Raw genomic sequence first — 10,841 nt, 5'->3', positions numbered from 1 at the left:
ACAGCATCTGAAGGCGCTACACATGGAGTGTAAAAGTCTTCGGAGAGTGGACTGACGAGGCCCCTTTCTCGAGCGATGCCGTCGCGGAGCCTCAAGCCAGGTCCGCACAGGCAGCACTGCCAGAACGCGGCCGTCGTCAATGTGTTTCTCGCGCCGTTGCATTCAGCAAGGTCAAGAACCTCTAGGACGCCCCGCATCCGACTTCAGAACCGCAACTGGAAATGCTTCCGCCTCCACACTAGGTGAGTAGGCGCCCTGACCCCACAGCCTGTCCCAGGCGACGAGAGAGCAATAAAGGCAAGGAGTTTGAAGAGTAAAAGGGAATGTGCGGCGCCTCGTATTTGTGGGTCATTTGTAAGAGGGCGTCGAATGCTGAGAAATGCAATTTCTATTCAGCTTTGGGTGCGATCAGGGGCAAGCACTACGGGATAAATTCACGTGAGTCAAAATGGCGTGCTGCGGCGATATAGAGTAGCACACGTACCCGAACTCAGGGGATATCAAGGGCGGGGGAAGTTGTGTGACGCATTGGGAGAATCGACAAGTTGAACGGCGGACTTATTGTCGATCATATGTTCTTTGTCTCACTTGCGTCCATAAACCCGGCTGACGTTCGGCGACGGATGACGGAGTCCGTCATCAGGGCATAGCCTCTGGCGGCAGCGACGCTTGACTAAAGGAATAGCAGAAAGTAACATCAACGTTGCAGAGAGTGAAAGAGAGCATGGCGACTCGGAGCGGCCGCGCCCACGATGATTGTGCATATAGGCGCTCATGCGGAAAAGCCACGTGGGCGGGAGGCACAGAGGATGTGGCTTGCTGCGGCTTCAGTTGAAGCGGCAACACCGGGACTCTCATCGTCGAGGAGCCCCAAGAGCATCCCCCTCAAGTGGATATTGCACGGACCCGTATACGGTTCCATGACCCTCGAGACGTCCGACAAAGGTCTCCGCCCGGTATCATCTCGCCAATTACCGTCCTGCGTAACAGCAGCCCGCCTGCCTCACCCTACTATGCATCAAACTCACTCTTGCAGAATTTCTAGGACCAAGAATGGCAAAGATAACCAGGCTTACGAGCGCAGTCATACGCGCTTTGTCACTGACACGGTCGGATTACCGTTGTCCCAGTTCAGAAGTACGAAGGCGCTCGCCATGGCTATCCGGGACGCTATCAAGGGTGCGTAAGCCTAATCTGCCCATGTGCATTCTCTATTTACATTGCGTGTTTTGACATCGCATGCGTGCAGGTCACCAGCTGATGATAGAGTGCGATGGAATACTGCATCGGGATGTCAGTAGCGCTAACATTCTCATCGTCGAGGAGTCGCAGGAGCATCCATCCTCGATGGGAATACTGCATGACTACGATTGCAGCTCGACGACGCTCTCACAGGGAACATATTACTTCAAGGCTCTAGCTCTGGTGAACCCGCTCGTTACGGTGGCCGCCCATGATTCCCACCACGATCTTGAATCCTTCTTCTGGGTCCTCCTCTGGATCATCCTCCGCCACACCAAGCACGAGCACGAGAGCGGAGAGCGAGCGTGTCAATTTACATTTCACTATGGAGAGGACGCGCTCGCGACCATGGGCAAGAAAGCCTGGCTCGATCGGATAGACGACAACGACGTGGTCCTCGTCATCACCAGCAACCCACCCCTCACTGCTCTCCTGAGCGACTTCCATTCACTCGTATGGAAGGCTAACAAGGGAATCAGAACAGACCGCGTCCCTCTCAGCTACAAGACTGTCCTTGACGTCTTCGACGCCGCCATCGAGCGGGAAGACTGGCCTGTCGATGACGCAGCGATCCCATACGCGCTGACCAGCACGCCATGGGACAGCCTGATTCCTACCAGACCGCAGGAATCTCAAGACCAGGTCGGCGATAAGCGGTCCCGTACCCTCGATTACGACGGCGTGCAGAGCGACTCCGATGACCAGGTAAAGTCGATGATGTCGCTGCACTCGAGCGCGTCCGCCATGGCGGCGAAGCGTCCGAAGACAAGTGATTCCTGCCAAGCTCGGCAGTAATAGGGGCTGCGTAAACGTCGCGCGCCCGTAGCTCGCGTGGTTTCAAGGCATCCAGAAGAAAGGCGAAGAAGACGTCCGAAGCGCACAATGTTTCCCGGGTATGAGGTCTGTCGTGCTATGGCTTTCAGAGATGTAAACGGTTTCGCTGCGTGATCTTCTCGTGATATACCGCTCCTATGATACGTTGTGACGTGGATAACTCGTTTGTTAATGCTACTGGCACTTGTTGAGCACCGTCTCCTGCTTCCGTTCAGCATACGGGAAGCGTTCTTCATCCTGAGATCGCTAGGCGATGGTGCTTGCGGCGGCAGCGCTGCACTAGTACTCAACGCGCCACTTGGTGGGAACAAGGAGCATTGGGTACTGAGTCCTCGTCGGAGAGCAGCTGGGGACGAAAACCAAGGTGAGACCGTATCAGTGCAAGAGTCTGCAGGTCGCGAGAGCGAATCCGTCGGTGCTAGCTTATTGAGCGAGTGCAACGCCGTTATATAATCACGTCGTCGCCAGATAATGCGGGAATGCACGGAAGTATGTGGTATGTCAAAATCGGGAGACGACTACGTAGTGATATATTACAGTTGGAATATCTTCGGCAAGTCGAACTCCCAATATCTCTGGAAAGCCCTCCTAAGGTCCTGAAGGAGCCATCCATAACACGAATTGCACATGCAAGTCCTACTCCAATTCCACGATAGCTCCCCGTCATACGGTACGACCGCGCTACCCTCTCCACCCTCCAGGTTCATAGGCGGGGGATTCTGTGTATACTTGTCGCAGAAGTCTTCTGTACAAGTCGTGCCCCTCGCGCACGGCCTCCGAGCCACAAGCGAAACGTTCGACCGCGCAGTCTGCAGGACCAAGTCGCGGCGTGCCAGGAGGAGCTGCGGTAAAGCGGCTACGCAGCGTACGTAGTCCTCCTCGGACAGTCGCCGGACGACGCCGTCGCGCGTGATGCCGTCACGGAGGTAGAGCGGCCCTTGGACGCAGCATTGCCAGAGAAAGGCCGCCACGACGCTGGGCTTCGCGCCGACACATCGTGCGAGATCGAGGGCCTCGATCGCGTGGTCGTTGGAAAATACGAGGGTGGCATGCGAATCTCGGAATGATTCGCTGTGAGATAGATCTAAGCGTTTATCGCCCCAAGGTCCGCGTCGAGATACATTCGCCATCTCGCCAAGAAGGTATGACAACGTCGAAAGGATGCGGGTCGCCTCGTACTTGTGGGCTATCCGCATGATGGCGTCGAACATCGGGAAGGGCAAGTCCTCCGGGAGGTTCGCATGCGACCAGCGGGGTGTGCTGAAGGAGAAAGACGTATGAGTGAAACGTGTCTGGCCATGACCGCATCGAGACGCTTACCTGAATCCGGAAGATATCAGGACCAGGAGGAAGAGGCGGAGCGCTTCTGGTGGATCGGTGAGGTGGACAACAGGAACATCGTCCATCTTCTCGTCGTCCCCGGAAACAGCGTTGCCTATAGAGAACATGTCGTGGAAGATGGTGGAATGGTGGGCAAGGAGACCCCGGTACAGACGGAAGGCGACACTGTGGTCCGCCACGAGCACGACGTTCCCATCTTCGATCCAGATGTCCACATCGCGCTGGAAAGTAGGCGGAGTAGAGGTATCCGGGTGGGGTGAGGCCATTGTTCGTGTTGGCTTAGGAGAGCCAGCGGGGGTGGACGAGCGTAGGTAGCAAGCTACTCGAGCTTACCGCAGCACAGGCAATGCCGCAGATGTGCCGTGGCTTTTCCACTTCTCGAAATGTCCACGCGGACTGAACGTGTTTGTTGTATCCTTCTTTTCCATCTGGAATACTTCCTCAGCATGTAGCCATTAACTTGCGCCATGCCCGTATGTTGGTCTCGGATGCCGAGCGTAGAGCGACATTGCCCGATATTGCTTGCAGATTCGGGCACAGCCACGAGCCTCTGGTGTCAGCGACGCTTGTACAAGTACTTACCAACCAAGGGTATAAAGGCCGGCGGAGTTGTGTACAAGGACCCACACTCAATTGAGAGAGTAACGGTGAATATAGATCGACTGCATCGGCGAGATCTAGACGACTGCGAGCCTACGACAGTGATGCTGTAGGCGCCCAACATATACAGCCACGTGGTCGGGAGGCACGGTGGCTATGGCTTGCTGCCACCCACTCTGTGGCTTTGGCAGTTGTAGCAGTAACACTGAGACTTTCATCGCCGAAGAGCCCCAAGAGCATCCCCCCTCAAGCGGATATTTCTCGAATCCGAACAGCCGGGATCTGTGACCTTCGAGACGTCCGGCGACAAGGGTCTACGCGCGCTATCAAAGTCTTGCCCGGTGGCATTCAAGCCGTCTGGCGTAACAATAGCAGCCCGCTTGCCTCATCCTACCATGCATCGCACTTACTCTTGCAGAACTTCTAGGATCAAGAATGGCAGAGATTACCAAGTCTATGAGGGCAGTCATATGCGCTTTGTCATTGACACGGTCGGACGGCCATTGTCCGAGTTCAGAAGTACGAAGGAACTTGTCATGGCTATTTGGGACGCTATCAAAGGTGCGTAGGCCTAATCAGCGCACGGTGTTGCCATACAGCTGGTCCTGACATCACATGCACACAGGTCACCAGCTGATGATGGAGCGCGGCGGCGTACTGCATCGCGACGTTAGTAGTGGCAACATACTCATCGTCGAGGATCCTCAGACGCACCCTGCCTCGAAGGGGATACTGCACGACTACGATGACAGCTCGATGACGCTCTACCCCTCCGGCGAGGCCTCCGAGGATGTGCTTCCTGAACCGCCGCCCCTTCGTCCGCTCGAGCTTGAAGACGAGTTTTTGGGTGTTACGGGCTGCAAAGAGCGCACAGTGAGTGTTTTCAATCTGCGCATAGCAGAGAAAGACCACCTTCTGATCATTTTCTATCACAGAGGTCGTATCACTTCATAGCTCTCGACCTACTGGATCCCATCGTCACGGACGTCAATCATGATTATCCTCACGATCTCGAATCATTCTTCTGGGTTCTTCTCTGGATTATCCTCCGTCACACCGACCACCGACACGAAAGCCGCGAGGAAGCATGTAAGCTCACTTTTGAGCTCGGACATGACGGACGTGCCACGGTTGCCAAGCAGGGATGGCTCCATCGCACCCGGAGACTCAACCCTTGCCTCGTGATCACCGGAAACTCACCTCTCACCGAACTTTTGCATTCCTTCCATAAGCTGGTATACAACGCCACGATGAAGGAGCTGACCGAGTGTGTCCCACTCACCTACGATGCCGTCCTTCGTATCTTCGACACCGCTATCGAGCGAGACGACTGGCCGGTTGGAGACAAGGCCCTTCCGTACAAGCTGGTCGACTTGCGAACGTGGCCCAGCGTGATCGAGTCACAAGCCAAGACAGACGATGAGAATGACAAGACCAGGAAGCGGCCATGGGCCCTAGAAAACGACAGCACCCAGAGCATCTCCGAGGACGAGGTGGTGTCGATGGTGTCAGAGCTGTACTCGGGTGCGTCCGCCATGGCGGCGAAGCGTCCAAGGATGATCCCCGCGATGCTCGGTTCCAGCAAGCAAACAGCGGGAGCGTCGACGTCTCGCACCCGAGATTCTCGTGGATCGCGTGGAGCGCGTGGATCCGGCCAGCGTTTTAAGAAGGGAAGGAGCGGGTAAGAGCCCAAGGCGTCCGTAAGCAAGGGGAAGAAAGGGTCGGGGGCACAATGTTTCCGAAGCTTGAGGCCTCTCGCGGTATGGATTTCGGACATGTACGCTGTTTCGCTGCGCGATCTTCTCTGACTGTATCTATGTATCGCTATTATCATACCGCCATTATTTTCTACTTGTTTATCGATCGCGAAGCTAACCTTCGCTTAATCCTAACTGCGTCCTTCCTTCCGAGAACAGGAGTGACTCTCCGTTCGATGGGGTCGCGACGTGCCAGGAGGAGCTGCGGTAAAGCGACTACGCATCGTACGTAGTCCTCCTCGGACAGTCGCCGGATGACGCCGTCGCACGTGTAGAGAGGCCTCTGCACGCAGCACTGCCAGAGCGTGGCCGCTACAGTGCGAGGTCAAGGGCCTTTCAGTTGATCGCGTCGTCATTGGAAATATGAGGATGGCGTGTGAGTCTGATGACGTGGGAGTACATGCTAGCAAATGGTATACTGAAGACGAGGGACGAGGGAGGAGATGGTAGGTAGAACTACTAACACATCACAGCTGGAACAGTTTCGGGAGGTCCTGACGCCAATACATGTCAAATGCGTTCCCCAATTCCTGGAGTGAGCGGCTAGAACACGCTGCACACATGGTAGTAGGATTACTAGGATGCATCCATGCGCCGTACCAGACCCGACCATCCTGCGCGTCTGGGGCGGGATTCGTCATCTCTATAGCCGGGGGTTTCTGCCTGTACTTGGAGGCAAGGGCGTTGATGGAATTTCTGCATTCGTCTTTCCGGGAATACTGCTTCGTGCAGTTCTTGAATAGCGCCGCATTCGTAGAGTTCATCGTACTAAGGACAATGTCGCGGCGCAAGAGCAGGAGGCGTGGTAAAGCAGATACGCATCGAACGTAATCGTCCTCGGAGAGCCGACAGACGACAGCCCCTTCTCGGACTAGACCGTCGCGCAGGAATACGGGCCCGCGGAGGCAGCATTGCCAGAGCATAGCCGCCGCAATGGCGTTGTCCGCGCCGATGCATCGCGCGAGGTCAAGGACCCCGAGGATATCGTCATCGGACACCAGGACCGCGAATGGGAGTGATTCCACCTCGGGGGCGGGGCGGCATACGCGGTCTTCGCCCAACAGCCCATCCCGGGCAATGTAGGCGATAGCATCGAGGAATTTGGAGAGAAGTGGAAGGATGTGAATCGCCTCGTATTTGTGGGCTATTCGCAGGAGGCCGTCAAATGTGGAGAACGGCAGTTGCTCTGGAAGCTTCGGGTGTGACCAACGGGGAGTACTGCGAGTGAAAAGTGCGTTGTTCAGACATGACTTGTGATAGAAATATGGAATGGTGTGCGTACCTGAACCCGGAGGACATCAGGATTAGTAGGAAGATACGCAGCGCATCGGGAGGATCGGCAAGGTGAACGACGGGGACGTTGTCAATCGTCTCTTCACCGTCAACATCAGAGTGGCTTAGGGAGAACATGTCGTTGAAGATCGTAGCATGATGGGCGAGGAGACTCTTGTAGATGCGGAAGGCGACGCTGTGGTCCGCCACGAGCACGACGTTCCCATCTTCGATCCAGATGTCCACATCGCGCTGGAAAGTAGGCGGAGTAGAGGTATCCGGGTGGGGTGAGGCCATTGTTCGTGTGTGCTTAGGAGAGCCAGCGGGGGTGGACGAGCGTAGGTAGCAAGCTACTCGAGCTTACCGCAGCACAGGCAATGAGGCAGAGGTGCCGTGGCTTTTCCACTTCTCGAAATGTCCACGCGGACTGAACGTGTTTGTTGTATCCTTCTTTTCCATCTGGAATACTTCCTCAGCATGTAGCCATCAACTTGCGCCATGCCCGTATGTTGGTCTCGGATGCCAAGCGTATAGTGACATTGCCCGATATTGCTTGCAGATTCGGGCACAGCCACGAACCTCTGGTGTCAGCGACGCTTGTACAAGTACTTACCAACCAAGGGTATAAAGGCCGGCGGAGTTGTGTACAAGGACCCACACTCAATTGAGAGAGTAGCGGTGAATACACATCAACGTCATGGCAGAGAGCAAAGGAGATTCGCTGCATCGACGACATTGATGCTGTAGGCGCCCAACATATAAATCCACGTGGCAGGAGGCACGGTGGCGCCCAGAAAGGAAGCGACACGTCTAACCCATTTTTCGGAGCAGCCGCGCTGGCCGCGCACTCCGTCTCCTCCGTCCTCTCCTCAGTCCACCTCCACCACCTCCTCCCCGTCACCCCCTCCTCGCACCGGCACCCACCCCCTCGGCATTGCAACCATGAACCCGGCCATGAACAACCTCGTCATCTCCCTCGCCGCCATGCAAGGTCTGTCCGCGCCCGCACACTCCGCCAGCGCGCCGAATGCTCACCGCGCCCGTCCCGCTGTTTTTCCGGTCCCTTTCGGCTCGCTCGTGTGCAATATTCCGCGTGTGCTGTGCGTGAACAGTGGCGAAGAGGGTGCCGTTCGAGGACCCGCAGGTGCTCATCTACGTGCGCATTGCGTACGTCGCGACCCAGGCCGTCGTCCTTGCGGTGTACTACTACGTCGCGCAACAGGTGCGTGCGTCCCCGCGGGTATAGCGTGTGCTCGGTACTCATGTGTATGGGGCGCTGCAGATCCGGAAGAAGAACGACCAGACGGTGCTCAAGTATGGTGCGTACCGCGTTGTGTGCTCGCGTGACGCGCTGTGAGCTGGTGCTGACCTGGCGCGCTGCCGTGGCCGCAGTCGAGCCTAATGCGATGGTGCGTTCTTCACGTATCTCCGGGGAACTATGGCTGACGAGCGGCACAGAACAAAGACGGGGGCAAGCTGGTCACGACGACGGTGCGCGACTACGACCTGGGCGAGGTCTCGAAGCTCGTGCGCGCGGTGTACATGGGTCTCGCGATGATGGCGTTCATGCATCTCTACCTCAAGTATGTGTTTCTGCTCTTAGTCTACTACCACAGTCATTCCTCCCCTTACTTCGCTCTTCTACAATATCTCGCGACCCTCCGGTCACTCCGGACCTTCATCCACGCCGGAACTTTGCACTGACGTGTTACCCTCCAGCTACACCCAGCCGTTGTTCATCCAGGCACTCATGGGTCTGAAGACGCTCTACGACGCGAAGCCGGTCTCGATCCACCTGCTCGGCAAGCCCGCCGAGGGCGACCTCAAGCGGCCATTCAAGGTCGGCGGCATGTTCGGTGGTAAGTCCCAGCACTTTCACCTTTCACTTCCCCCTTGTCTAACCCCCGGCCGTCTCGCGCTGCAGCCGCGTCGGACCCGCAGACGGACAAGGCCGCGATCGACGAGGCCGAGAAGCGGATCGGGAAGAAGGACGACTAGAGCGTCGTGTCTGTCGTCTGCCGCTTGTGTCATCAGGCGCGCCAGTTGGGAGCGGGGGTGTGTACGGTACGGTACGATATGGAGCGGAATGGGACGGCGGCGGCGCGTCCGCTCTGACTATCCTGGTGTTCATTATTTGCCGCGCGTCCGCCGGAGGGGCGCTGCAAAAACATATCCTTGGTTAATACGTTCGGCTCACTCTCCTGGTGTGATGGTGTGCACGACGGCGCTGCGGGTTCCGTTCGGTCGTCTCTGGCAGTCTAGGTGATCTCATACTGTGGAATGCATCTCGGAGCATGCGCGTTGCGGCATGGGAGAATGGTCAAGGATGCGGGGTCAAATGTGCTGCGACGCTGATATACAATGATGCTCAGAAACTGCTGTTACTACTATTCATGCTCTAGAACGCCCCCTGGTCGCCCTCCCCACTCGCCGCGCCCCCGCCCTCATACTGCCGCCCGCGCTGGTCCGCATAGCCCGTCGCGAGCTTCTCCCCCGCCTCCTCACGCGACTGCACGCTCTCGCCATACTGACCCTGCGATCCCGGCGCGAAATCCCGGCGCGCCTCGTGCGCGAACGCCTCGCGCGCGCGCGGGTCGGCGCCCTGCTTCGCGTCCTGCAGCTCGCGCCCGACGGGGCCGCCGTCGAGCGACTGGTCGATCAGGCCGTTGCTGTTGGAGGAAGCGGGGGTCGGGTCGGCGTGTCGCTGGGAGTGTGGGGCGAAGGTGTCGGCGGAGCCGTACCCGCCAGAGGAGGTCGCTGTAGAGGTGTGTGTTAGGGAGGTGGTGGGGGAGGGGAGAGAGGAGGGGAGGAAGGGGACGTACTGTCGTTGGGGGGCGGGTAGTTGCCGGTCTTGTAGGAGAAGTCCTGGTCGGCCTGTCTTTCGCTCGCTGCGGGCGGGGTGTCGCGTGAGTGCGCAGCCACTTTGAGGGGTATATCGTGATGGCAGCGTACCGTAGTTGCTCATCGTGCTGCGCGTGTCGTGATGGGTGTATCGGGTGGTTGTGCGATGAGGTTGTGGTAGTCGGAGGTGCGGTGGTGAGATGAGCGCGGGGTGTGGCAGGCGGGGGTATATGTATGAGGGCGGGCGGGGCCATGACGTCGAGGTGCGGGGCAGCTCCGCCACAGGCGCGTACGCGTCGGGAGGCGCGTCATGGCCGAATCCGGAGACGCGACGCGACGCGTACCGGCGCCTCTCCGGCTACTTGTTTTCCTCTACTCTAAATTCCTCTCATGCTCGATAATCGGTGCAAGGATGCTCGGCGTATGCACGCCTTGACATATAAAGATGCTCATTCTGGAGTTCTATCGGAGAAACCTACGGAACTCGCGGTGTGTCTATTATTTGCACCGTACGTCCACTGCCTGCGAACGTTCAAACTCATACAAAAACGTGGTTGCGCTTCAAACAGACCGGATGACGGACATGTACGATTTGAAGCCGGCATGCATCTCAAACAAGGAACTCTCCCAGGTACAGCATGGATGCCTGTTAAACCAGTTGTTCTACGGAACATACGCGTGGAAATATCTTGGCAGGACCACGGAACGACAACAACTCACGCTTGCTGGTCATAACGGCCGGACAATTCTACTCTGATGACACGACCGTGCGGCGCGCTGCGGTGTTCTACACTGTTACGACCACAACCGCCTCCATCCCACCCGTTGTTGCTCCTTTGGTACATTTAAAGTAAGTTGTGAGGCACCCAATGTACCGAGTGAGCAACGGCTCGTGCAGCAGAGTTGGTTTACAAACACGCGCATAGGATCACATGCACAGATTACGAGTGTACA

The 10,841-nt window shown here is 57.2% G+C and overlaps 6 protein-coding genes across 6 annotated transcripts; 3 read left to right on the top strand and 3 right to left on the bottom strand.

Annotated features, from left to right (window-relative positions):
- Positions 1-75: 75 nt before the first annotated feature.
- TRAVEDRAFT_21472 (uncharacterized protein) lies at positions 76-2,037 on the top strand (the record flags this gene model as incomplete). Its single annotated transcript, XM_008040894.1, has 4 exons — positions 76-242; positions 397-438; positions 1,046-1,179; positions 1,250-2,037. The coding sequence occupies 4 exons, from the start codon at positions 76-78 to the stop codon at positions 2,035-2,037; spliced, it is 1,131 nt and encodes a 376-aa protein (XP_008039085.1).
- Positions 2,038-2,609: 572 nt separating this feature from the next.
- Positions 2,610-3,683, bottom strand: TRAVEDRAFT_49068 (uncharacterized protein; the record flags this gene model as incomplete). Its single annotated transcript, XM_008041241.1, has 2 exons — positions 2,610-3,336; positions 3,397-3,683. The coding sequence occupies 2 exons, from the start codon at positions 3,681-3,683 to the stop codon at positions 2,610-2,612; spliced, it is 1,014 nt and encodes a 337-aa protein (XP_008039432.1).
- Positions 3,684-4,553: 870 nt separating this feature from the next.
- Positions 4,554-5,702, top strand: TRAVEDRAFT_49067 (uncharacterized protein; the record flags this gene model as incomplete). Its single annotated transcript, XM_008041240.1, has 3 exons — positions 4,554-4,578; positions 4,643-4,890; positions 4,953-5,702. 3 exons carry the CDS (start codon positions 4,554-4,556, stop codon positions 5,700-5,702), a joined length of 1,023 nt encoding a protein of 340 aa, XP_008039431.1.
- A 539-nt stretch (positions 5,703-6,241) lies between these two features.
- Positions 6,242-7,343, bottom strand: TRAVEDRAFT_126696 (uncharacterized protein; the record flags this gene model as incomplete). The annotated part of the gene is made up of 2 exons (XM_008041790.1): positions 6,242-6,992; positions 7,072-7,343. The coding sequence occupies 2 exons, from the start codon at positions 7,341-7,343 to the stop codon at positions 6,242-6,244; spliced, it is 1,023 nt and encodes a 340-aa protein (XP_008039981.1).
- Positions 7,344-7,939: 596 nt separating this feature from the next.
- TRAVEDRAFT_150713 (inorganic phosphate transporter) lies at positions 7,940-9,242 on the top strand. The gene is made up of 7 exons (XM_008041789.1): positions 7,940-8,037; positions 8,159-8,268; positions 8,329-8,365; positions 8,439-8,455; positions 8,505-8,629; positions 8,766-8,905; positions 8,971-9,242. The coding sequence occupies exons 1-7, from the start codon at positions 7,989-7,991 to the stop codon at positions 9,042-9,044; spliced, it is 552 nt and encodes a 183-aa protein (XP_008039980.1). The 5' UTR covers positions 7,940-7,988; the 3' UTR covers positions 9,045-9,242.
- Positions 9,243-9,444: 202 nt separating this feature from the next.
- Positions 9,445-10,011, bottom strand: TRAVEDRAFT_21468 (uncharacterized protein; the record flags this gene model as incomplete). The annotated part of the gene is made up of 3 exons (XM_008040893.1): positions 9,445-9,803; positions 9,869-9,934; positions 9,999-10,011. The coding sequence occupies 3 exons, from the start codon at positions 10,009-10,011 to the stop codon at positions 9,445-9,447; spliced, it is 438 nt and encodes a 145-aa protein (XP_008039084.1).
- Positions 10,012-10,841: the final 830 nt, after the last annotated feature.

Source organism: Trametes versicolor (assembly GCF_000271585.1).
Source record: "Trametes versicolor FP-101664 SS1 unplaced genomic scaffold TRAVEscaffold_7, whole genome shotgun sequence".
Classification (NCBI taxonomy): domain Eukaryota; kingdom Fungi; phylum Basidiomycota; class Agaricomycetes; order Polyporales; family Polyporaceae; genus Trametes; species Trametes versicolor.
The sequence above is the reverse complement of the archived record's forward strand: the minus strand, read 5'-3'. Positions and strand labels throughout refer to the sequence as shown.

Excerpts from the sequence above, each read along its gene's own strand:
- TRAVEDRAFT_150713 (XM_008041789.1), top strand. The coding sequence starts at position 7,989 with ATGAACCCGGCCATGAACAACCTCGTCATCTCCCTCGCCGCCATGCAA. Across the intron at positions 8,269-8,328 it reads ACTACTACGTCGCGCAACAG|ATCCGGAAGAAGAACGACCA; the intron begins GTGCGTGCGTCC and ends GGGGCGCTGCAG. Across the intron at positions 8,630-8,765 it reads TTCATGCATCTCTACCTCAA|CTACACCCAGCCGTTGTTCA; the intron begins GTATGTGTTTCT and ends GTTACCCTCCAG.